This window comes from Anolis carolinensis, chromosome 2 (assembly GCF_035594765.1).
Source record: "Anolis carolinensis isolate JA03-04 chromosome 2, rAnoCar3.1.pri, whole genome shotgun sequence".
Lineage (NCBI taxonomy): Eukaryota > Metazoa > Chordata > Lepidosauria > Squamata > Dactyloidae > Anolis > Anolis carolinensis.
The window spans coordinates 109,214,041-109,240,531 of NC_085842.1; the positions used below are offsets into that span (position 1 = coordinate 109,214,041).

General features: G+C 41.8%; 1 protein-coding gene across 8 annotated transcripts in view; it reads right to left on the reverse strand.

Annotated features, from left to right (window-relative positions):
• Positions 1 to 22,849, reverse strand: part of septin8 (septin 8) — an 82,611-nt gene extending 59,762 nt beyond the window's left edge. For 2 of the 8 annotated variants that reach the window (XM_008104723.3, XM_016991451.2), the window contains exon 1: positions 22,464 to 22,845. In XM_008104723.3, coding sequence (XP_008102930.1) covers positions 22,464 to 22,493 — 30 coding nt within the window. In that variant the 5' untranslated portion in view covers positions 22,494 to 22,845. Of the gene's footprint in view, positions 1 to 22,463 lie in introns of all 8 variants that reach the window. The other 6 variants (XM_062970386.1, XM_062970385.1, XM_062970384.1 and 3 more) reach the window with 5 other exon arrangements.
• Positions 22,850 to 26,491: the final 3,642 nt, after the last annotated feature.

The following is a 26,491-nucleotide window of genomic DNA, read 5'->3' on the forward strand; positions in this document are numbered from 1 at the left end:
TGAAGCCACACTCCACAGCCTGCCTTGAGGAGAAGACGACTGCTGCATGACAGCTCTGGGAGGATTTTTTTTCTTTTGGTGGCCAGAACCTTACAGTTATATTCATGGCATGCAATTAAACACACCAATTAGCTATGGCCCTCTGGCCCACTGAATTCCCAATGTGACCTTACTTAGGGGCTGACAAACCTCTTGCTGTTACTCTTAAGCAGGAACAGGCAATGTAGAAGACTAGGGGCTGCAATAGCTCTTAACAAAGTACCTGCTCCTGAAATAAAATACCTGACCCATGTCTCTCCAGCATCTTAGGTACCTTTCAGGCCTTGCCTTACATGTCCTTGATCCATGTTTGTGTTGCACCTTCTCTATAGATGTGACTAGAGTGTCAGCTAGCTAATGACTCTTTTGTTAAACATAGCACCTTTAATCTTTAGGACATTTTTGCAATACGTGAAAAGAACTTCCTATGCAGGATGCAGAAAAGTAATTGTTCTATTGCAACATCAAATGACTATGTGTTTTTTTCTAGACAATAAGCTTGTAGCTGGATGAAACTATTAGAAATATGCATATGCATGCCTGAATGTTCCTCCATAAATATTATATTATTGTCTATAATTTGCCATCTGTGAACTCTTTTAAGTGAAATCCAGGTATGTGTTTTCGAATGAAAGAACATTCAGATCTGACAGCCTCCCCTGCTGCTCAAGGTGTCACAGCCCAGAGGTACGGTAAGCCTGAGCTTCTATTCAGTTTGCACAAAGAAACATTCTCTTGTTAGCAACCAGGTATCAGCCGTGAGTGAGAAATTAATTTACCACAAAGTCCTGTCCAAGTAACTGCTCTATCATTACTTCAAAACTAATGCTTTCAGACATCAAAAATCCAGACTGCATCTGTGTTGAGCCACACAGTAGCCAAGTAGGACAGATTGTGTGAGGTTGGAAAAGAACACAGGAAGGATTACATTCTATCCTGTTTGTTCATTTGCAACCAGCAGTACAATCCCAGAAAGCAGGCCAAAGAAAAGGGAAGCAGCAGCAGCAAAATGTTCCATCAAACTCTGTGGCTCCAGGCAGTTTTAAAATAAATGATGCTTCTTTCCAAACAGGGAAGCTGAGATACAGAGTGAGATGTTCTCACGCTCCCCTCACACACAAAGCAGACAATGTGTACCAACAGTAACATTCAGTTCTTCTTATATGTTCAGCTGCAGCTACATTGCAAAGCAAACACTTACCATAGAATCATAGAATCAGAGTAGAAGCAGGAAATCGCATTTGTCACACCCCCGGCAAATGGCTATCCATCCTCTGCTTAAAAGCCTCCAAAGGAGGAGCCGGTAAGTTTCATTCCAAATGTAAAGACAAGAAACCACTTTCTAACCCACCTGTTATGTACGTGTTCCCAGTTCCATTAAAGTGATTTTTACATCATAAAACAGACTGATCATAGTCTCTGTGTTTCTTGAATGCAGGTGAGATAAAAAAAAACTGTATCTGAGCAAAATTACCAGAGTTGTTAGCAGAATCTATTTCTGCATTTGGTCTCTGTGCACATTTCCCTCACACTCTTCCAAATGATTTTTATCTCCATTCCAGTTTGGTCATTATTTTTCAGGCCTTTACATTCAAGCTAAAATGGTATAATTTACATTTTGAATTGACACTGCATTGCACAGCACACAACATACAGTAAAGTAGGCTTGTCACAGAAGTTGGTACAGAAACAGTTGATGGTATGCAGACATTTATTCTGTTCCTGTAGATGCATGTTTATGTGCCTACATGTTGACAGTCAACTTGTTGCACTAGAGCCCTGAAACACTTTTATCACAAACCACACTCTGTCCAGATAATCCAGTAAATAAAAGTTTATTTAGAGATGAATACATAAAAATAAGAAAATCTAAAAATGAGAATCAAAATTCCAAAAGTTATTTCCAAGATAGCCAATAGTCCAAAATCCTTTCAAATATCGTCTCAAGAGTCAATCCACAGATACATCCATAAACATGAATGTATGGTAGGTAATCTGTGCCACACATGAACTAGAAACAGGAACAACTTAGGAACCTGACTACATGAATTCCAAAAATGTAGGGCCAAGAACCGAGAGATGTTCACTTGAATACAACATTGTACCAGCAGAAACCACTTTAAAAGGCCTCAGTCTCTCCCATGACCTCATTCCTCACACACCTGCTTTTCCTCTCCTTATCTCTAAGCCTCTGGGAAAAGTGAGTTTGTCTTTGAGGTACACTTTGCCTCTGAAGTTCAAAGCGCCTTGACCCGGATAAACATTCATCTCCCACATTTCCCTCAACCTGCACTTCTGGCAGATTCTCACAAGAACTGATATTGCTTTCTCGAGTCTCTTGGGAACTGTCAAGAGATTCCAAAAAAACTCTCTCTAGGCCACTTCTATCCTCCTTTGGGCTTTCTGAATCTATCCCAACACCCCTTCCTAATTTTCTGAGCACTAAGAATCTGACCAGGCTAAAACAAATCAACTAATGAACTTCATAGGTTTTCTTAGGCAAAGAATATTCAGAGATGGTTTTGCAAGCTCCTTTCTCTGCAGTCTAGCCTATGGTAGCTGGTATTCTGAGGCAATCTCCCACTCAAATGATGACTAGGACTTATCCTGTTTAGTTTCCAAGATCAGATAGGATCCATGCCTTTAGAACAGGCCTGCACAACCAGCTATTCTAGCAAGCTGTTCCAATAGCTGGGAATTTTGGGAGCTGAGTCCAAAACACCTGGAGGGCCATAGGTTGTGTAGGCCTGTTCTAAAAGCACTTGATCCTGTCTGATTTTGGAAGCTAAACTAGAGTATTAACAAAGAGAAAATAAGAGTTGTATCCTCTTATCCTAAAGAGTATTTGCCTGCATAGAATTACTCTGTATAAAATCTGAACACAGTCAAACGTAAGATGTTCCTTTTGATTAGAAAAACAAACCTACCAGCTACTCTGGAGAACTGCAAAAAAAGTCAGAAACAAGAGTGAGATGTAGGGTCTAGGGAAGATTGCCCCAATTCGGCACTCTCCATATGTATTGGATTACAACATCCATCAACCCCCATCCAGCACAGTTTTTGGACAGAGTGTTTCGGAGTAATAAGAATTGAAATATGATTGTTATGGTTTCTGAATAATCCTATTGTATTTCCCACAGAAAGGTGCCTTTGAAGTTTAAAGAAGTCTTCCATGTTCGCTTCCATATACACTTCAAAATTAATCACCAAGTGAGAACACGACACATTTCAGATTTCTCCTTTTTTGCAGCCACAAGTATGTATTCATCATTTGAATCCTCAAACAAAGGAGCCAAGATAAGAATAGTAGAGCACCAAGCCTGTCCAGAGCTCTCCCCCAATATGTTTATATTTTCATTGAGAAGGAAAGAAAATAATCCTTTTATCTCTTTCTTGGAATGTCAAAAATTTCCAGGCAAGACGGAAGGCCAAAAGACACATTAGAACTGTCACTCCATGTACTGACTGAGCTGCTGTCCTACCACAAACAGAGAAGCAATGGGAAGACACAGGACATTTTGAAGCTCCCACTGCTCTTTTAAAAATAAAAAGAACTACATAACTGCTTATAATGGGTAGTTTCTCCCCCACACTAATGTTCAAAGCCTTTCTTATAATTGAAATGTCACAGATAATAGCTCAAATGTCACAAAGTAATTAAATACAGAAGATACATTCTTTAAATAAAAGAAATCCAGAGATCATGGCAGACTGATTTGCAGCCTATATTATATATTCACCCAGGATAGTGAGACAATGTACTGGTCAATCTGCTTCTCCCCACTTGCCGAACCCATGTTGTTATTTCTGCTTTGCAAAATTAAAACCCTGATCTCAAGCCGACTATGATTTGAGCTACATATGGGGACCGCAAGAACTGTGCTCTCACCATTCTCCTCTGGCACAGCTGTGAAAAGGAGCTCTGAAGCTCCCTTTTCCATTTTGAACTAACCACAGTTTCTCATTAATTCCAAGACCAAGAAAATGTTAGTTTAGATACAGTTAACTAAAATTTAGCATAGAAAACAGCCAAGTTCAAACCAGACTTATGATCCTGGTTTTTTGAGTAGGCACAGCGCAGCCCTTCAGAGGATGCTGAACTACAAATGGCCAGCATTCCTCATTATCACCAATACTAACTCAGTTGAGTCAAGATTAAGTCTAATGCCGTTTGGAAGACCAAACTGTGTCCATCCTGCCTTCAATTATGGTTAGGCTGGGTTAAGCACACTTTTTGGTTTGGATGAAATGAGTAACCATGGATAGATTGGGGGGAGGAATGTACTAGGACTGAGAGCTGAGGAAAACATGGGAAGCCCATGATCTAAAGCAGTGTAACCCCGAAAGGGTTACAAATCAGTTTTGGTCAACTTTAGATTTGGTTTGGTTATTTGGGGTGCTCATTCAGAAAATTGAATTGGATAGACCACATCAACTCTAGTTTCTGATACAGAACATATGCCATCCAGTAGTCGCCATCTGCCCACACACAGAAAACCATATTTAAAAATCTAGAGCTGATGTGATCTATTCAATGCAATGGTCAGCTCTGTGGAAAAGAGCGGAAATGAAATAAATAAAAGAAAAGAAAGAGGAAGGAGGTTTGCGGACCGAATTTTTGTTCTTTCGGAGCCCACAGGTTGAGAACCACTGATCTAAAGACTCTCTCAGGGAAGTTCCTGTATTACTAATCTCTGGTGGTACATGCCTTAGTTACATCCTGTCTGGATTACTGCACTCTACATGGCATGAAAATAATCTGACAATATGGTTATCCTGAGGAAAATGATAATCAATAATATTGTGATTTCCATATATCTTTCCACCATCACCAAAAAACAAATTCAACATCCATCCATGTTTAATGTATTATTATTTACTTTATTTTTAACCTGATTTTCTCCTTATATAGCGACTCAAGCTAGCTAACAATAAATATAAAACAATGGTAATTAAAAACAATGGGAATACATTCAAACACAAAACAAAAAAATTAAAAAACAATTGCACAATTTGTTACTAAAACCAATAACATTAAAACATGATATCCACTTTAAAATCCCAATCACACTGTCTTTAAAGGTCCACCTTTCTTCAGCTCAATCCCTTTTAAGTAAATGTTGCTTTTTAGACCATCTTCAAAAGGAAACAATAACTCTACTTTTCTTTGCCTAGGGATTGCTCAACCTGCAAACATCTTAATAGCTAAGCAAAGCCTAAAGATGATCAAGATACTAAGTTGCAAAAGGACCAGCTGCTTAGTCTAGAAACACATGCTCTCCCAGTTGCCCATCCCATTTGTAACAACAATGAGCTTATTGTTATCGTGCACATTTATTTACACACACCTTATACAAGCATACCCATTTGGCCTTTTCTCCTGCATTTGTTAACTTTAAACATTCTAAAGCAAGAATAAATGCAGAACAGTCTATTTTTGAATATAAAGCTGGACATAATTATATACAATGAACATAAAAAAAACCTACTAAACTGTTCTACATGATTGGAACCCCAGTGACATTATGCATTATAATCTTCTCCCTCAACTAAGATGTTTTTGAATCTAAAATAAAGGCATCCTTAAGTGCCAAGCAAGATATTAAGAGGAATGTGTAATTAATGTGCTTTCTCGCCCACAAATACAGTTGCCTCAGCAATCAGAGTCTCAGTTTCATCCTGTGATCACTTTCTAGTGACTGATACCAAAACCTGGCACACTAAATACAAGAGGTGCATGCAAGGAACACCACAAAGCTATGACAAACAACTATCTTTTCTCATTAAGAAGACAAGTGTTGGTGGAAAAATGAGAAATGTATTGTTTAATTTGACTCCAGAGGTCTCAGGATTTGGAACATAGAGCCCTGCCTCCTAAATCCTAAGGCATTTATTTATTTATTTATTTATTACATCACTTCTACCCCGCCCTTCTCACCCATCAGGGGACTCAGGGCGGCTTACAGTATAACCATACACATTAAAAACAGTTGTCATCAAATTTAAAAATCCATCAAGATTAAAAATTACAATAAAATTAAGAATATCCATTAAAATATACATAATTATACATTTAAATATACATTTAAGGTGCTTTCCATGTTCATGTGGGGTCTGTCAGTAGGTCATATATTCTTATCTCATTTTTGCTGCTACTCATGCTCAAATGCCTGGTCCCATAACCACGTTTTTGTCCTCTTTCGGAAAGACAGGAGGGAGGGAGCCTGCCTGACTTCACTGGGGAGGGCGTTCCATAGGCGGGGAGCCACCACTGAAAAGGCTCTGTCTCTCGTCCCTGCCAGCCGCACCTGTGAGGCTGACGGGACAGCGAGCAGGGCCTCATCTGACGATCTTAAGCTTCGAGGTGGGTCGTAGCGGGAGACACGTTCAGACAGATAAGCTGGGCCGGAACCGTTTAGAGCTTTATAGGCTAAAGCCAGCACCTTGAATTGTGCTCGGTAGCTAATTGGCAGCCAGTGGAGCTGGCGTAACAAAGGAGTAGTACGCTCCCTGTACGCCGCCCCAGTTATTAACCTGGCAGCCTCCCGTTGGACTAATTGAAGCTTCCGAACAGTCTTCAAAGGCAGCCCCATGTAGAGTGCGTTGCAGTAGTCTAAACGAGATGTAACAAGGGCGTGTACCACCGTGGCCAAGTCCGGCTTCCCAAGGTACGGTCGCAGCTGGCGCACAAGTTTTAATTGTGCGAAGGCTCCCCTAGCCACCGCTGAGACCTGGGGCTCCAGGCTCAACGATGAGTCCAGGATCACCCCCAGACTGCGCACCTGCGCCTTCGGGGGAGTGTGACCCCATCCAGCACAGGCTGTAACCCAGTACCCTGTTCGGCCTTCCGACTGACCAGGAGGACCTCTGTCTTGTCTGGATTCAATTTCAATTTGTTGGCCCTCATCCAGTCCGACACAGCGGCCAAGCACCGGTTCAGGACCTGGACAGCCTCCTTAGTGACAGGTGGGAAGGAGTGACAGAGCTGGACATCATCTGCGTACAGATGACACCGGACCCCGAAACTCCTGATGATCTCTCCCAGCGGCTTCATGTAGATGTTAAACAACATGGGAGATAACACAGAGCCCTGCGGGACCCCACAAGTCAACGGTTGTGGGGCCGAGCAGGCATCCCCCAATGACACCATCTGGGACCGACCCTCCAGGAATGAGTGGAGCCACTGCAAAACAGTACCTCCAAGTCCCATTCCCGCGAGGCGTCCCAGAAGGATACCGTGATCGACGGTATCGAAGGCCGCTGAGAGGTCCAGCAGAACCAGCAGGGACACACTCCCCCTGTCCAGTTCCCGGCGTAGATCATCGACTAAGGCGACCAAGGCTGTCTCAGTACCATGCCCCGGCCTAAAGCCAGACTGTGCCGGATCCAGAAAATCAGTGTCAACCAAGAATCCCTGGAGCTGCGAAGCAACCACATGTTCCAAGACCTTGCCCAAATAGGGGAGATTGGAAATAGGCCGAAAGTTTCCGAATTGAGTGGGATCCAATGATGGCTTTTTCAACAGCGGCTTGATCACAGCCATTTTTAGGCTCGCTGGAAACTTGCCCTCCCGAAGGGAGGCATTCACCACCACCTTCACCCACTCGGCCAAACCCCCTCTGGCTTCTCTCACCAGCCAGGATGGGCAGGGGTCTAGGATGCATGTGGTCGGTCTCACCTCTCCCAGGATCTTGTCCACATCCTCGAGCTCAACCAATTGAAATGAATCCAACAAAACTGGACAAGCAGGTGCACTCGTTACATCCTCAGAGACTGCCGTTAATATGGTGTATTTAGAATCTTAAGGGATGGGATCTGATGAGCCACTCACATTTTTCATCTGACCACAATTGCTTGCATTTCTCAAGAAGTATGATAATGATGAACAGATGAATTCAATGTGGGTAGGTGAGTCTAAAAACTCCTCCTGAGGATATAGAATTACTTTTGACATTTACACATGGTTCTATTAATCCTGACCTTTGCACAAATGTTGAACCTTGCTGAATAATACCAAGTGCTAAATCCCCTTGTCACTAACTATACAACAGACCCCTGGTGTCTACTGAGCTTTTGGTCCAGGACACATACATACACCATGGATACCAAAGTCTGTGGGTACCCAAGTCCTGTTATATCCAATGATGCAGTGAACTGATGTCCCTTACATTAAAAGGCTTTCGGGGTTTAAAAACAATATTTTCAAGCCATGGATACAGAATATGTGGATATGGAGGAACAACTTTCCTTTTTAAGTTTTAATTTTTCTTTTACTTTTATCTCACCTTCCCACCCAAACAATGCTCAAGGGGATGAAGCATAATATATATATATCATAATGTAACAACAAAGTTAAAAGCACACAAGGTGGAATCTCAGTCAAAACATACAATTAAAACTAATAATTACACCTTAAGAAGTCAGCTTATGTACAAATGCGGATCAAAATACAGAGGTTTTTGCCTGCTCATTCTGTATGAGCTCTTTATTCCATCGTTTTATTTTGAATATGAAACAAAATGAGCAACCATTCTCTTGGAGGTTTTCTAAAAGCATGTATGGTAGAACTGAACAAACATCTACAGGATGAAAAAAATATTGAAACTTTCCCTAGGCTAGACAAGGAAGCCAAACCCACATAGTTGGCCTGAAACTGCTAACCCCTCAGTCTGGATACACTGAAAGAATAGCCACCTAGTTATTTATACAGATGGGTAAGGCTCTAGGAATGATGCCTCCCCACCCTATGCATACTGCAGGAATGCTGCACTACCAAGATTTTCAGATTTACTAGAAAAGCCAAGCAGTCTAATGTTTATGGAGATAAGAGAGAGCGAGAAAATAAGATGTGCTCTGGCCTAGCTCTGAGTGTAGAAGGAAATGCCTGTCTGTGCTGCCTCATTTCAATTTGCAAGGATGGGCTCACACTCGTTCCTCCATAGAAGTATTTCTTATATTTAGAAAACTAGGATGGAAGGTAGAATGCAAAAGCAAAAGCCCTTCTCCTTATGTATACAGTTTTTCTATGCAAAGGGATTTTTAAAAGCATTTGATGGAGCAATAAATGTGAATCTCCATCAACAGATTTCAATGGTATAGGCCAGATTCCAGGATAGCAAACAAATCTAGCCTGTAGCGCTGACCCACAAAATGGATTTTATAGCATAAATTGTGCCTTGGCAGAGTGACCAAACATAGAGGGAGACCACAAAAAATATGAAAGACATTTCCTCCAGGATGACCTTAAGGATGAGAAAGTTCACTGCTTGAGCAGCACAAGAATTCCATTCCCCAAATGAAGTCACACTCAAAAAAGGAAAACGTGGTCTGGCTCTTTAAGGAAAAGGAAAAAAAGACCAAGTCAGTAGTAATATCAAGTCAGGATTCATCTAAACTTTCACAGGAGCTATACTCTTCCTCATAGTCTAAGGCAGGGGTCCCCAAACTAAGGCCCGGGGGCCAGATGCGGCCCTCCAAGGTCATTTACCTGGCCCCCGCCCTCAGTATTAAGACAGGCTCGCCCAAAGTCTGAAATGACTTGAAGGCACAGAATACCAACAATCCTACTTAACTTGACTATCTCATTGGCCAGAAGCAGGCCTACTCTTCCCATTGAAATCCTGATAGGCTCTAACACTACTGGCTCCTGTTTGCAAAGGTTACAGGTGCTTTCAAATAATTCTGACTAAAAGCTACCCTCTCCTAAAATTATCTTGCCTGGATTTTTTTTCAGGAGATGTTTGCCGTTGTCTCCCTCTGAAGCTGAGAGCACATCACTAGCCCAAAATCACACAATGCTTTTCCACAAGTGAGTGGTGATTTTAACCTTGGTCTCCAACATTCAGTCCATTTTACCACAAATTAAGCAAAATGGCTCCCCATCCCCCTCTCCAAAATAAGCAGTTAGATGTTTTGAAATCAAACAGTGAAAATTTGGTATTCTGAGGACTGGAGTTTTTAGACACAACAATGCACTCCCCAAAGTGGCAGTGGCTCCTTCAGGCCTTTCCCAGTGGAACCTCCCAGGACCTCAGCTGCAATTCATATTGGCTTTTCCCACTGACATCCTGAGAATCCTATTGCATTGGGAAGTTTCAGCATTTGTTACTTCTGCTCCAGAAATTTCTACTTATGTGGGTTTAAAAATAAAATAACTATCTGTTCTTTAGAGAAGAAGTGTCTAATGATGAATCAGATCAGCAGACCATCTAGCCCATTTCTCTGAACAATGACTAGCAGTGGTTTCACGCAGCTGATTTGTCACTTCTACCTGGAGATGAAGCAGCATGGGTAGTAGTGCTTTGAGTGTTGGATTAGGATTCCACATAATCCCATTGGCTGAGCTTTGGCAGGTCACAATTTCTCAGCATCAGAAGAAAGGAGTGCTAAATATCCTCTGAACCAACTTCACTCAGGAATCCTCATGACAGAGTTGTTAAAAGATAGAAAAACTTGAAGGCACATAAGAATCTGGGGATGTCAAGGATTAAATCTAGAAAGGTTACTCTAAAACTCTTCTAAGTTGAAGGGCAGGATATGAACATAATGAATATAGGGAAACCCAGCAAGAGGGCAAAACCTCCAAAACGAAAACAATTCCCATTCTAACAGAAACGGGAGGCATCAGATGGTTTTTCCTGAGCTCAGCTGGCAAGTCTGCCACCATCCTGCTGCTGCACTATGGCTCTCAAGTATGACACACACACCCCTTTGTAACCACAGAACCCATACATGTGATTACACACTCCCAGGGTGGGGTCGGGTAGGGAAATGGTCTCTCTAGGAATTTGCTAGATTATCCAGCTTATTATGGTATATTTACCCTGGAACTGTGCTGGACAACCTAACAAATTTCTAAGAAGGATACCTCTCTAAGGATCCCTATCAAATGCAGTTCTGTGGTATGTTAGATCCAGAAGTGAGATAATTTAATGGTGTTCAATCAATTTTTTTATTTCTACATAATTGCAGAATGTATCCTGCATGGATATGTTCTCTTTTTATTGCACTGGGAAAAATGTGGGAAACATCCATATCAATGATTCAGATCTGAAGCTCAGGGTGAGGACAGAGTATCAGCTCTGATATCATGCTTCCCTTTAGAGGTAGTCCAACATGTTAGTAAATGTAAGTAAGTCCAACGTGATCCAACATCCTCAGACAAGACCCAGTCCAACTTTGTTCAGAAAAGAGCAGGTTCCCAGAAACCACCAATTTGCTTGACTAAGTAAACCAGCCCAAACTCCTGCAAGTGAGCAACCTTTCCATGCTATCACCCTCATACTTTGGACACACATGCATGTATGTTGGAGTATTGTGCAATCAGCACAACAGATGCTTTGCTTGCACTGCTTTTTTTTAAACCCTCTCAACCACTCAACCTTTGAACCTGGCTGAAAACCTGCCCCCTAAATCAAGCCCCCTTCTCCTCTCCTTACAAATATATAAAACAATGTTGTACTCTTTGTTTTTTTCCCTGAGTAGCATTTGGGGAAGAGGCAAACCGTTTTATTTATAGCTAGGACTGTGCTGTTTTAATTTTAAAATGTTTACATAATATATAATTTACAGCAGAGGAATTTTGCACATGCATTTCCATCTGCTTTGTGTACAATTACCCACTTTAGTTTAACATCTGCTTCTGTTTGGCATTTCTCAGCAGCCTCTCTCAAAACAAAGCAAAAACTCAGCTTCCGCCTCATCTACAGAGTCATGGCTGAAGCATATCAGAAATAGCTTCTCCACTTTGCCTAACTAAACACTCTTAGTCAAACGCTGTTCATTCAGCATATCAGATAATCAGGGTTTGCTTTTCACCAACATGTGGGTCTCTGCCGGGTCCTTCAACTGAAATTACATGGAAAACAATTAGGAAGCAGCCCATCTTGGAAATAGCACCTTATTTACAGACTAGAGCTTAGGAAAGTCATTCTTCTGGATTACAACTCTCGAAGCCACCACCACCACATCAATACAATCATGATGGAAGAGGATTCTGGGAGCTGTAGTCCAAACAAAGCAATATTCCCAAGATCTGCTACAAAATAGGCTTCCCTCCAGGGATGCCAGCCTGGTGCCAAATGTGATGTCAGCCCAACCAGCACAAGGGAAAGATGTTTTTATTCACCCGGCATTCCTCTAGTGTATAACACGGGCTGCTTTGAACAGTGGTTTTATCTGCTCTGGTGAACACTTGCTGCTGTCTCAGTGTCTGTTTGTTTTCATTGTGAATTTAGACTTTAATGATTATTATTTTATACATTTTAGTGAATGAGACTATAACAGCAGAAACTTCCCAAGACAAACAGGGAAGAAGTGATCCACTGCGTCGTGCACTGGAGGCAGGAATCTGAAAGCACCCCTCTCTCTGTTCCTTCTGGGAGAGAGTCTTTGCCCCTCGCCTTTTCTTTTCTGGTTTGGTAGGAGGCACCACAGAGCAGAGCCAAGGCAATTCAAAGGGAAATCGAAGCAACCCACTTTCCCACAGCAATGCCTTGCAGAACATTTCACAGTTGTGGTCTGTTATGAAATGAGAGCAAGGCACCACATGACCCGTTCTCACACTGTTGCCTCAGCTATTTGCAGCCTTTTTTAAATGCTTCCCTCACACCAAGAAAACCTCTTTGAGTTGCCAAGAACACCCCAACACCTAAAAGCTTCACACCCAACTGGAAGAAATTGGAAGCTGAGCATTAAAATAAACCTGCACGTGTGTAGAACAGGCCTGGCTTCCCAGATTGTCCACCACCAACTGTCAGGTTCTTGCAGTCCCTGCAGCCCTATTTCACATTTAACAGGGTGGGAGGGAGGAAACAGGCTTCTTTGAAACCACAGCTCTGAAAGTGATGGCAGGTCTCCAAACAAACAGTCAATCACTCCCCAAACCCAGCTTTAGACGTGTCAACAGTTGACAAGGTATATTTAATAAGGCCTTCCAACCCAGCCAACTTCTTTGCATGCTGAGGCAATTTAATCTGTAAAAGACAACTATCTATCATGAACAACCCTAAATGAAATCTTGCTGCAATGAAGAGGAAGATAAGAACAAACACAGCTCTGCCTTTTGTGTATAGAAACTGACACAAGATCCCAGTGCATACAACTGTGGAAATGGACAATCTGCACATGCTCCCTATTGAACAGAGAACTGATCTTAAAACAGATAACAATAAAGAAATACTGCCAACCACCCACATTTTTGGATTGGATTATTTGTGGATTTGATTAATATGTTCTGTGTAAGAATCTCTAGGGGCTCCAGTAGGGCTTCCACTGGATGTTGACCACAGAATTGCACTGTGGGACTTAGAGATTCCTAAGGAGAACACATTTCTAGGGATCTGTATATTCTCCAGTGTGGTTACATGGTGAATTTCTCCATAGCATCATAATGGAGGACCTGGAGAGGCATTTCTTCAGATACAAAAAAAAAGTTTATTTGTATTTTTTCCACTTTTGTGGGAGTCCTGGCCCCCTCTCCCCAGAGAGTAATTTAATTTTAATGTGTTGTCGAAGGCTTTCATAGCTGGAACCACAGGGTTGTTGTATGTTTTCCAGGCTGTATGGCCATGTTCCAGAAGCATTCTCTCCTGATGTTTTGCCCACATCTATGGCAGGCATCCTCTGAGAGAATGCTTCTGGAACATGGCCATACAGCCCGGAAAACACACAACAACCCAAATTTAATTTTATCTTTCTCTATATTGAAAGACTTCAAGGTAGGCTGCAAATAAATAAATACATTTTAAGTTTTTTTTTCAAATAATGTGAACAGCTTCAAAATTTGTAATAAAAGCCATAGTTTAAAAAACTGAGGCTGAATCATTATAGCACACACTCATGTCCTGGAAAAGGTTTTGTTAACTGCCACCATTTTAACATGGTGGCAAAATACTGGATGCCAGTCAGGCCAAGAACAGATCCTTCCACAACTAGGATGCCATGACGGAGAAGGTGCTTCCTTGCCCATCGGCAGAGTACACTGCTCCCAGTGATGGGACACAGAGGAAGTCTCCCTTGGCAGATATCAGTGGTTGACAGTGAGGAACATGCAGGCAGAAAAACCCTCCCACCACCTATTTCGATTTTTTTTTCACCACCTGAGCTCCTCAGCCTGCAAGGACAATGTCAAGCATATTTCCACACCCCCAAAGACACAACCTTCCCTTCTGGCACCTGAACAAAGTGAAGCACTCAGCTTCCCGATCAAAATCTGCAAACAACATGTACAACCCAGTCTCATTCACAGGAGCAGCTCTCTCAGAAATCCATGGGTCTCACTCCAAAATATGAGTAGGGATGCAGCTTTCCAATTCATTTAATATCTACAGTATTATATCTCTTCATGGGCACCAAGCATATATCAGCTTGGTAAATATCAGTAAATGCTGTAGGGAAGAGGAGATAATACAGTACAAACAACACATCCACATAGGTACACTTCAAAAATCATACTTAAACCATGGATAACAGTGTACCCTATATTGTGACTATACTTGGGCTGGAAGCATATTATCAGATTGCACTAGAGGACCTGGGGAGGCCCACAAATACTTGAGGGGGATATTTCTTTAGAGCGTATGTAAGCAAAATCATGGGTATTGAATCCGTAGAGAAGGGTGTCATATCATATAATAAAATTAAAAGCATCCATCAAGGGACCACTTCAGTACACAGATTTAAATATTATCCCTGCATTCACCCTGTGGGATGAATAAAGTGGAGAGAGCATGACTTGCCCAAGGCAATGCAGGGAGCTTCATGGTTGCTCAGTTTGCTCACACCACTAATTAGTATTGACCAGCTCATTCGGAGGCCAGCAGTAAGGTCACATACAGACAAGAGCACCCTGGTGTTCTGCCAGGGGAAAGGGGATTTTACATAACAAGTGGGGCTAGAGGTGGGAATGGTGGGGGTATGCATTACTGCAGACACAAACAGGGCAAATTCTTAAAGCAGCACTATGGAAAAACAGCATAACTCCTACACTAATAATACTGTATGCCAACATTTTAATTTGCGACCAAGCATATTTGATTTTCACGTTAGGCCACCCAGATTCTGAACCTTTGGGGCTTATACAGAGAGTCCATGCTAGGAACATTATTCCTAATTTTCAATGGAGGAATAATGTATAAGCATGGAACAGTTAGCTCACACTGAATTAATCTAAATGTGGGACAGAATAATTCAGAATTCCAAAACCCTTAATACAAACACACACATTTTGTAATATTAATTTAAACTATATGAATTTTGACAGTACTATTTGATTAATTTTTATACTGTCATGTACATTTCACAGTGCCATGTAAAATAATAATAATAATAATAATAATAATAATAATGATACCTAGAAGAAACCTCACAATTCAATATCCCACTAAGATCTTGGGGAAAGGGGGAGAGAGATGGGGGGCAGAAAGATGCACCCACCCTTGAAGGGAGAAGAGGTAAGTTAAAACATTATTGCCATAGCTTAGGAAGCAGAACTACTCCAGGTACCAAGAAGCAATTTATTCTTCATTATTATAGCTAATTTCAAATAATAATAATAATAATAATAATAATAATAATAATAATAATAATAATAATAATAATTTTATTCTTATATCCCGCCCCATCTCCCCGAAGGGACTCGGTGTGGCTTACATGGGGCCATGCCCGGGTACGACAATACAAGTCAAATAAAAACATTAAACAAATCACCAAACAATAAAACTACAACATGATTAAAAACAGTCATAGAAAATCAATATACAAAATAATATTAAAGAATTTACAATAGAACACAAAATAATATCAAAGAATTTTACAATAGAACACAAGCTTCTAACTACATCTTTCAAACTCAGATTTCAACCAGTTCAGAGAGCAATTACACAATCTGCACCATTCACATTCCGTCATTATATTTTAGATAATTTATTTATGTATCTGTTAGCACATGAACCTTAACATCCAAGCTGATTGTTTGTTTTTATGTTTCTGTACTCCCAACTACTGCTAACATTAGTCTGGGAACAATTTCCCCCTGAGCTGGCTGCTCGATAGAAATACAGCAGCTACTGAGAGCGTGTTTTGGCAACTTATCAAAGCATCCGCACAAAGCTAGAATGCAAATGAGCTTGTCCCTTTTCTCGGTTTATTTTTATCCCCCTTATATCAATTTTCTGCACACCCAAAAGGGATGGCAAGCTGTTAAAATTATTGCCTTCTCCCAACAATTTGGGACTACCACAACTATTAAATATTTATGCTTTGGCTATTGGAATGACACCATCATGATGGATAAAAGAATTGGGTTTGGTCTTATGGATGTAAGAAGGGATTGCCTCTCTGCATATTAAGACCCAAGAATCTCTGAAATTATATACAGCGAGGCAACCCCTCCCTATTTCCATAAACCCAAACTTAATTCTCAGTCTCAACTAGAAGGTCCACCTAGTCTAACACCTTGCCATACAGGAGTATACATTGATTAGTTATCCACAGTTGAATTTATCCACATTCCAATCCTCACCCCCCCAAGAAGTGTTTGTGGGCCTAAGTCCTCCAGTACTATCCTATGGCAAGTTTCTGACCCAAGTATTGTCAAAATATAGGGCTCCATATTATTCATGGTTTCAGGTATCCATGGTGGGGAGGTGGCCTTGGAACACATTCCTTGTGAATACAAGTCATCCTGCAGAATTACAGAGGTCCTGAAAAATACCAATGCAATCTCTGTTTAAAGATTTTCGAAGACAGAGACTCCACCATCCTTGGAGGCAGTCCATTCTACTGTTAAACAGCTCATCGAGTAAACAAGTTATTTCTAATGTTTAGGTGGAATCTCTTTTCTTATCATCTGAATCCACTTGTTCATGTTCTAGTTTCCAGAGCAGAAGAAAACAAGTTTGCTCAATCTTCTATGTGATTTGCCATTCAGTAATTGATTAATGGCTTTACTCTAGCTAAAACTAATGCATAGATTCGGAGCATGGGTGCCTACGTCAAATGTTGCCATGCTACCCAAATCATGACCATGCTTCATTCGTTCAGAGACAGTACAATATACCATATTCATTGGTTCAACTTTTCCAGATTTGTTTAATCATGGATTTGATGAAAAATGTTATGTCTATGAATCTCTAAGTCCTCCAGTAGGTCTCCATTATCAATTTCCTCCAGTCATGTTGAGGACCTAGAGATTTCTAAAGAATTTCTTCAGGAATTTCTATGCTATCCAATGTTATTATATAGTTAGCTTCCTGTGGAGTTTGACCATAGAGTCATACTGGAAGATGTAGAAATTCCTCAAGAGGTGTTCTCTTGGATAAAAAATAGGACCTCTAATAAAAATCAAAACACTCTGTAAGAATAATACACATTTTCCAGGGTAACACTATGGCAACCCTTCAATTCAATATAGTTTAGTGTCTGATCGGATCTTAATCCGGGCCAGGTTCTTTTTCCTATAGAAAAATTATTTCCATTTAGGCCTAGCTCTCGCACAGGCTGTTTCACCAAGCAGATTCCATATGCTACTGCCTTGTTACTATTTGTCTCTACTGTCCTACTGCATTCTTGTTCCCAAAGTAGCACGCCATGCAAGGCACCAATATGCCCACGGAGCTTTCCATTCAAGTCAATGTACTGGACCGGAGTTTCTGTGTCTCCTTGACTATCTTGTATACTTCCATTGTGTGTGTGTCTCCAAGCACCCCTCCTTCTTAACCTTCCTCCCTCTGCATACAATGGTACTTTTAATGGTCAAGTCAAACAAAGACAACTGCGCCAATGTCTAAACACAACAATACACCATATTAAACTATTTCTGCCTCTGGCAAAACTTAAATACACTGTTCACTGTGATGTTTACAAACTGCTATTACATCATTGTGTTTTTATTCTTTCCAGGATATGCAACCTATTGTGGTTCTCAAGCGATGTTTTAATTTTACATTACATTTCCATGGCTTCTCTTAATAGATATATCCAACCTATACTAGGAAAAACATATTGATGGTCTTGGCTTGTTTTAAATTTGTTTTTAACTCTTAAGAATTTTTTCTCTCTGTTATGTACTTGGAATTATTTCTTTTTGACACTGCCAAAGAGCTGCATTGCTCAAACATCCTTACTGACATTTTGTATCCCACCTCACATTCCCATTCCCAAATCCATATTAACACCAACCATCTCAGGAAATGTCACAAACTCATTATTGCCACAAGATATCCTACAATACAGGATATCAGCTTCAGCTCACAACAATGTATGCTGTCAGCCCAAGGCAGACAATCCAACATTAGGTTAGGGACAAAATATACTACAAAGTATATTGCTTAAAGAGTTAAGCAAACATAAAATAAAATGCAGAAAACAAGATGACATAGAACAGAGACAATTAAATATTTGGCCATCTCTAGGTTTAGGACTGTACTACAGTTCTTTACTACTATTCATGTAGAGTGAGGATAACGAGAGTTAAAGTCCAGAACATTTAGGAGGCCAAAGCTTCCTTACTCCTGCCTTATGATAAAATACTGTGTGTGTGCGAACAGAGTGAGTCAATGTAGCAGGCTCCCCAGAATGGTAATTGTTTACTATTGTAACTACTAGTAGATACCTTTCAAAATCCATAAATGCTGTTAAAAAAATACTCTGCTTCACACAGGCTGGGCCAAATGTAATCTATTCAAGTTTGCCATTCAAGCAAAAATCAACCAATGCGAACATAGGCAATACTGAAGAATGCTGCAACCTGGAACCCAACAAAATCTAGCTGCTAGCAAGTCACATGTTTCCCATCTATAATATAGATTATTTTCCTCACCTTATGGTAATATTTACAACTTTTATTGACAAGAACTTGAGAAAATGCCCAAACACATTGTTGAAATGTAAGCTTCTGTTTGTTCACTTGTCATAAACTAAATCTGCTTTACATCCTTTTAGAAGCCTGAGTTCTCTTTGGCTTCTGGCCATAGGAGGGCATCAAAACGGCAGCAGCAAATGCTTCCAGATGGCCACAGAAAGTGCTTGTGTGGATCAGCACAAGTGACAAAGGTCATGCAGGAAACATTATAACTGCTCAATTGAAGCACGAGAAACAAATACAACGGAAAGCAGCATCAGATTGATCTAGACAATATCTTTCGCTGAGCGTAATGAGATTACACAACATATACTGTTACTTACACACAATATATATGCAAGCAGCTGTATATTATGTGCACAATATCCCAATTCTTCTCCATAAGACAACAACCAGCTCTTTCAGGCTCACCATATCAAGATCCAGACTTTTCCATCTGACCATTCAATCACACAGCACTGGACAGTTTAATGCGCGCTTTATACATGTGCAAAGCAACCTTTAATTGATTTTGCCATTCAGAGACACCCACGGCGTTGGCTTAGAAAGCCATCTCTATGCTTCTGTCTTGTTTGGATGCCAACATTTACACAATTAAGGATTTGCAATGGCCAGTGACATCTGGCAACTCAAACAAAACATTGGCTGTGTTCTGGATAAAAAAGAAACCATAATGGCACACACAGAAGTCTAACAATCGGCTTTCTGAAATTATTCTGAAAGGGAAAGAAAAAAAACAGCTGTTTGTTTTAGTAAACACCAACTAGAATTTATGGCACAGATAAAACTGGATTAAGGAAAGCAAAATCCTACCCCTTCACAGACCTATGGACTGTCAGAAACAGACCCACATGGATTAGTTATTATAAATGCATCAAATGTCTCATACCATTCAGAGAGCCCTCTTATCTGACACATTGCATCACAGACTTGTGAGAAACCACTTGAGGAATTCAAAGCTAATAAAGGCCTGGAGCTTTTATTATCTGATCTGAGCTAGCATTCCCAAGGTAATCTGACACAGGGGCTGATGCTCTTAAGGGAGTAGCATCAACGCAACCAACGGGCCTTGGGCAGCCATAGTGCATTACTGCATTGCTGCAATTGTGTTAATTTAGTTGACAGGAACAAACAATTTAGCTACAGACTCAAACCCACAGACATAGACGCTTCTCGCTTCTTCAGAAAATACCACCACCAAAGACAAAAGCTGACTTTAGGGGCCAATGATTTAATCGCTAGAGCTAGATGCAGGTTAAAATAAAATGTTTGATTTATAAGAACTAACAGAGCAGCATCTTCACAACCGCAGCTAGCATTTCTGCTGATCTTCATACTTACTTGCCACCTCTATTGAGAAAGCATTAAATATTCCCCATCAAAGACAAGGCCACCCATTTTGCACTTAGGACCTGTCAAATGGGCTTCTTGGGGCAACTGGTCGGCTGGTCACGGTGGGCACCGAATGCTGGACTGGCTTAGGCATTTGGTCTGGTTGGGCAGGGCTCTTCTGAGGGTGTATCTGTACTGTAGGCATAATGTAGTTGACACCTATGTGCAATGCAATGCAATCCTGGGAGCTGTCTTTAGCATCCTCTTCCAAATAAGGCTGGTGCCTCGTCAAACCTCACAGCATTTCACACCAGGATTTCACAGCATTGAACCATGGCAGTCCAAGTGGTGTCAAACCGCATTCATTCTAGAGTGTAGATCAGGCATGGACAAACTTGAGCCCTCCAGGTGTTTTGGACTTCAATTCCCACAATTCCTAACAGCCTCAGGCCCTTTCCCTTTCCCCCTCAGCCACTTAAGCAGAAAGGAAGGGGCCTGAGGCTGTTAGGAATTGTGGGAATTGAAGTCCAAAACACCTGGAGGGCCCAAGTTGGCCCATGCCTGGTGTAGATGCACCCTTAAGCCCATGTGCAATAAGGGACAGAAGATATGACCCCTCCACACACATGCACAAAAACAGGCAAATATCTTCCCTAGTTTCCAGTGCTTTCAGTGAGGCTTATGGAGGGAATGGGTGAGAATCAGCTTCACTGAGTGTTTTTTACTTCCAAACAAAAGGTGCTCAGGGACTGGATGGTGAGCCAGCATAGACCTAAAAATGTCCTCATCTCAAGAAGAGCCCAAAAGGAGGACAGCAGGGCAACCACTCCCCCACCCCAAATATAATAAAACAAAAACTCCCAAAGGAACATCTGGTCCACTGAGATGCTCAGATCCCCAAATAGATCATAGAATCATAGAGTTGAAAGAGACCTCGTGGGCCAGCCAATCCAACCCCCTGCCAAGAAGCAGGAAAATCGCATTCAAAGCACCCCCAACAGATGGCCATGCAGCCTTTGTTTAAAAGCTTCCAAAGAAGGCCGCCGCCTCCACCACACTCCGGGGCAGAGAGTTCTACTGCTGAACGGCTCTCCCAGTGAGGAAGTTCTTCCTGATGTTCAGGTGGAATCGCCTTTCCTCTACTTTGAAGCCATTGTTCCGCGTCCTAGTCTCTAGGCCAGCAGAAAACAAGCCTGCTCCCTTCTACCTATGACTTCCCCTCACATATTATGGCTACCATGTCTCCTCTCAGCCTTATCTTCTGCAGGCTCAACATGCCCAGCTCTTTAAGCCGCTCCTCAAAGGGCTTGTTCTCCAGACCCTTGATCATTTTAGTCACCTTCCTCTGGACACCTTCCAGCTTGTCAACATCTCTCTTCAATTGCAGTGCCCAGAATTGGACACAGTGTGATTCCAGGTGCGGTCTGGCCAAGGCAGAATAGAAGGGGTGGTTGACTTCCCTGGATCTAGACTGGGCATGGGCAAACTTTGGTCCTCCAGGTGTTTTGGACTTCAACTCTCACAATTCCTAACAGCCTCAGACCCCTTCGTTTTCCTCCTCAGCCACTTACCGAAGTTTGACCATGCCTGGTCTAGACACCACACTCTTATTGATGTAAGTCAAAATCCTATTGGCTTTTTTAGCTGCCGCATGACATAGTTGGCTCACGTTTAACTTGTTTTCCACTAGGACTCCAAGACCTTTCTCACATGTACTGCTGTCGAACCAGGCGCCCCCCATTCTGTATTCCTCAGAGCTCCCCTCAGGGACAGCCTCCCCACCCATTCTGCTGCAGACCCAAACACTGGCATCTCTGGACCTTGGGAAGGAAGGCAACTGGACAGCTGCAAAGACGGGAAGGTCCGAGTCTCCTTTGTAATAAAAAGAAGGAAAGGGGATGGAGCTGCACCTCAAAGGAGGTGGAGAGGATTGGTGTTCCAGAGGTGGGGCGTGTGCGCATGCGCGCCTCAGAACACCGGCGACTCCTGGGCCAGGTTCTAAAGAGGGCACGAGGGGAGGCAGGAGGAGGGGAAGGCGATGCAAGCCAGGGAGGGAAAAGGCGGGTCTGGAGAAGCCCTCGCTGGCGGGCGGCAGTGCGGAAAGGGACCCCCGGCGCCGGCGGGCGAGCCCTTTCCCGGCCCCCCTCCACCAAGCCGGCAGGGGCTCCTCCAGACCCTCCTCACCTCCCCCCATACACACACACACACACACGCGCCAGCCAAGACTCACGGTAAAGCGCTCCAAATCGGTGGCCGCCATCGGGCTGCTGGGCTTGGCTCCGACGCGTTCCAAAGGAGGCGCAGGCGAAAGCGGGCCCCTCTGCTGGCCTCCAGACCTACCGAGCCGCCTCCGAAGGTGCCGGGCAGCTCCGCTCCCTTCGGCAGAAGCGACTGAATGGATCCAATATGGCCACTTCCTGGAAACTCCCCCTCCGGCGGGGCCAGGGAAGGCGCCCTCCCCCTCGGAGAGAGAGAGGGAGAGAGAGAGAGGGAGGGAGGGAGAGATCCCTTGAAAACCCCTCCCAGTGGCAGCCTGCTCTTGCCTACGGCCTGGCCGAGGAGCGATGCTGGGAGATAGTCTTCCTTCGCTAAGGGCGCGTCTCCGTTCCTGAATGCGCTTTCCTGACGCCACTTGAGCTGCCAGGCTCGCTGCGGTGGGACCATGGGCGTTGTAGTCTGACGCACCACATCAGACTGCAACTCCCATGATTCCATAGCACTGGGCCATCGAACCTCGAGTGGTGTCAAACCGCATTCAACCTACGGTATAGATCAGGCATGGGCAAACTTGGGCCCTCCCGCCAGGTGTTTTGGACTTAAGACCATGGCTTCTTAAATATTTTCCACCCATGGCCCCTTTCTGCCCGATAATTTTTTGGGTATACAGTAGAGTCTCACTTATCCAAGCTTCGCTTATCCAAGCCTCTGGATTTTCCAAGCCATTTTTGTAATCAATGTTTTCAATACAGTAGAGTCTCACTTATCCAAGCTAAACGGGCTGGCAGAAGCTTGGATAAGTGAATATCTTGGATAATAAGGAGGGATTAAGGAAAAGCCTATTAAACATCAAATTAGGTTATGATTTTACAAATTAAGCACCAAAACATCATGTTATACAACAAATTTGACAGGAAATGTAGTTCAATACACTGTAACGTTATGTTGTAATTACTGTATTTACGAATTTAGCACCAAAATATCACGATATATTGAAAACATTGACTACAAAAATGGCTTGGATTATCCAGAGGCTTGGATAAGCGAGGCTTGGATGAGTGAGACTCTACTGTATATTGTGATATTTTGGTGCTAAATTCATAAATACAGTAATTACAACATAACATTATGCAGATATTGAACTGCTTTTCTGTCAAATTTGTTGTATAACATGATGTTTTGGTGCTTAATTTGTAAAATCATAACCTAATTTGATGTTTAATAGGCTTTTCCTTAATCCCTCCTTATTATCCAAGATATTCGCTTATCCAAGCTTCTGCCGACCCATTTAGCTTGGATAACAGACTCTACTGTGTTAGTATACAAAATGGGTATAAAAACCAAATAATTACTGAAAACAAATCAGCATTTGCAAGACTTGCTAAACAAGCTGACTTCTCTATCTATGAAGTACAGCTGCAGCATTTTCTGCAGAGTCCACTGTAAACACTGCACATTGTTGCCAACAGATTGGTGTAAGTGGGTGGCATTCAGAAACCTTTTGGTGTTGCCAAATATTTCATGACCCCAACATTGAGCTAAGGGGACCCCATTTGGGGTTGAAGCCACAGTTTAAGAAGCAGTGCTTATAACCATAAAGACCGAAAAACTCTCAAGGCACCAAATGCTGTCTGATCTTGGAAACTAAGCAGGGTCAGCCTTGGTTAGTCCTTGGTTGGGAGAGCAAGTATTAATAGCAACAACTAGTGGGAGTATCTCAAAGGTGTGGAACTAAGTTCTCTAGCAGGGAATTACAAGAACCTAGAGAGCCTAAAGGCCCCAAAGGCACCAGCTCCTTGATGATCGTGGAAGCTAAGCAGGGCTGGATGTTTAATCTTTGATTGGGAGTCTTTGCACAGGAAACTGACAAAACTACTTCTGAGTATTCCTCATCTAAGAAAACTCGCTTTACCTAAAAGAATTCGTGGGAGATATAATCCAAGAACCCTTGCCGCCTTGATATATAACATTCACAGTTTTATTCGCCTACCTGCAAATAGCCTCAAGGTGTATTGTCAAAGGTTTTCATGGCTGGAATCACTGGAGTGTTGTGTGGTTTCCCGGCTGTATGGCCCTGTTCTAGCAGCGTTTTCTCCTAGCGATTTGCATCTGTGGCTGGCATCTTCAGAGGATCCTTAAGGCGATTCATGAACATAACAAGCACAACAATCCAATTTTTAAAAGGTGGCCAAGCCATCCGAATTAAGATCAAAATGTCAATGTTGATTGAGCAAGGAAAAGAAAAGAAAACCTAAAGCAAAAACTGAAATAAAAATAAATCTAGAATTAATGTCTGCTAGAATTTGCCGGATTATGTGCTGAATTAAATTACTAGAGCTTAGTGCCATTGTATGCATGTCTACTGGGAAGAAAGACTCATTCAGTAGCTTGGATTTGAAGTGTTAATGCAGCATAGCAGCTAACAGATTTGGGTATAAATCTCAATTAGGACAGAACCATTGAATGGTGAGTCAGTATGTGTGTAGATCCCATTGATTTAATTGATATTATAGTTGGAACCCACTTTGGCACAACCCTTCCACAGTGCTGGGATTTCATGTTCTTGTGGGACAAGCTACATTAGTCATTTTTTTCCTGAGAAGCCAGACTAAGGATGCATCCACAACAGGCATGGGCGAACTTCGGCCCTCCAGGTGTTTTGGATTTCATCTCTCACAATTCCCAACAGCCGGTAGGCTACACTAGAATGGATGCAATTTGACACATTTTAATTGCAATGCCCTAGTGCTATGGAATCATGGAGTTGTAGTTTTACAAGGTCTTTACCCCTCTCTGCCAAAGATTGTTGGTGCTTCAGTGGTGTCATATTGCATTACTTCTATAGTGTAGAGCCAACCTAAATGTGCTAAATAACTACTGGGCAGCAGCAGTATTGGAAGGTGAGACCAACAGAAGATCCGTCAGAAACAGCGGCTGTGACACTTTAGCTAACCCCTGGTTAATCCTGCGCTCGTGAATGTCTTTTTTTACAAACCCCCTATGATGAGATGGTCCAAAATGAAACAAAAAATAATGTCAAGGTCAAGCAGCTACTGAGTATAATAGTATTGTGTCTTATGGCACATTACAAAAGACCTTCAACTTCTGACATGTTTGAAAGTGAAATAAAGATCCAAAGCTATACAGTGTATACAGTAGGAACATGAATGTGAGACATGTACCTCAAGGAATAATAAAATGATGTATTTCAAGTAAAAGTGGGCAAGGTTAAGGCATTTTCAGTTAGATAACTGAAAAAAATCTGTTCTGGTTTGAAAGTATTATTCCTGTTTAATTGTGCTGTACTTACTTTGAAAGTAGTTGTTATACTCCAGAAACTTATTTTTGTGGCGACTACAAACGAGGTTGAATTGATTGTGACTCAATATATTAATTGAAAAGCTAAAGCAAAATGTGCTTCAGGATATCCCACAAAAACAAAGTTTTTGCAGTTTAATAAACTTTCCCCATTTTTTTTAATATAATTAAATAGGAAATGACAGTCATAACCCAGGAACAAAATTGTGTTACATAGTGTAATTATACAATGTTACTCTGGAAATGACAATCAGTAGAGGAAAAGAGTGGCATTAACAGTGAGGTAAGATGTAGCAAAAGCAAACAGAAGATATAATGTAAAGTCTGACAAAATAATATCAATAAGACTCCAGAGGAAATTGATCAAACATAAGTCTTATCAAGATTTATGCTTTCACCACAAAGAGATATGAAAACAAAACTAAATCAAAACAGGACATGCTCATAATAATGTGATTGGGATGCAAAAGAAAGAACCAGAGCAGACAATGAGTGCTAATATTAAAAAAACCCAGAATAAATCTAAAGAAGTAAACTGAATCAACAATTATTTCAAAATGCAACTGGCAGTATATCCCTGAAAAATGTAAAGACGATATGAATAACAGATTTGCAATACTAAGTCTAACAGACAGAGAACCAGAAGACATGAGCAACTGACATTTTGAGAGAGGAATGTGAAGAAGGCTGTCTCTACACTGCCATATAATGCAGTTTCAAAGT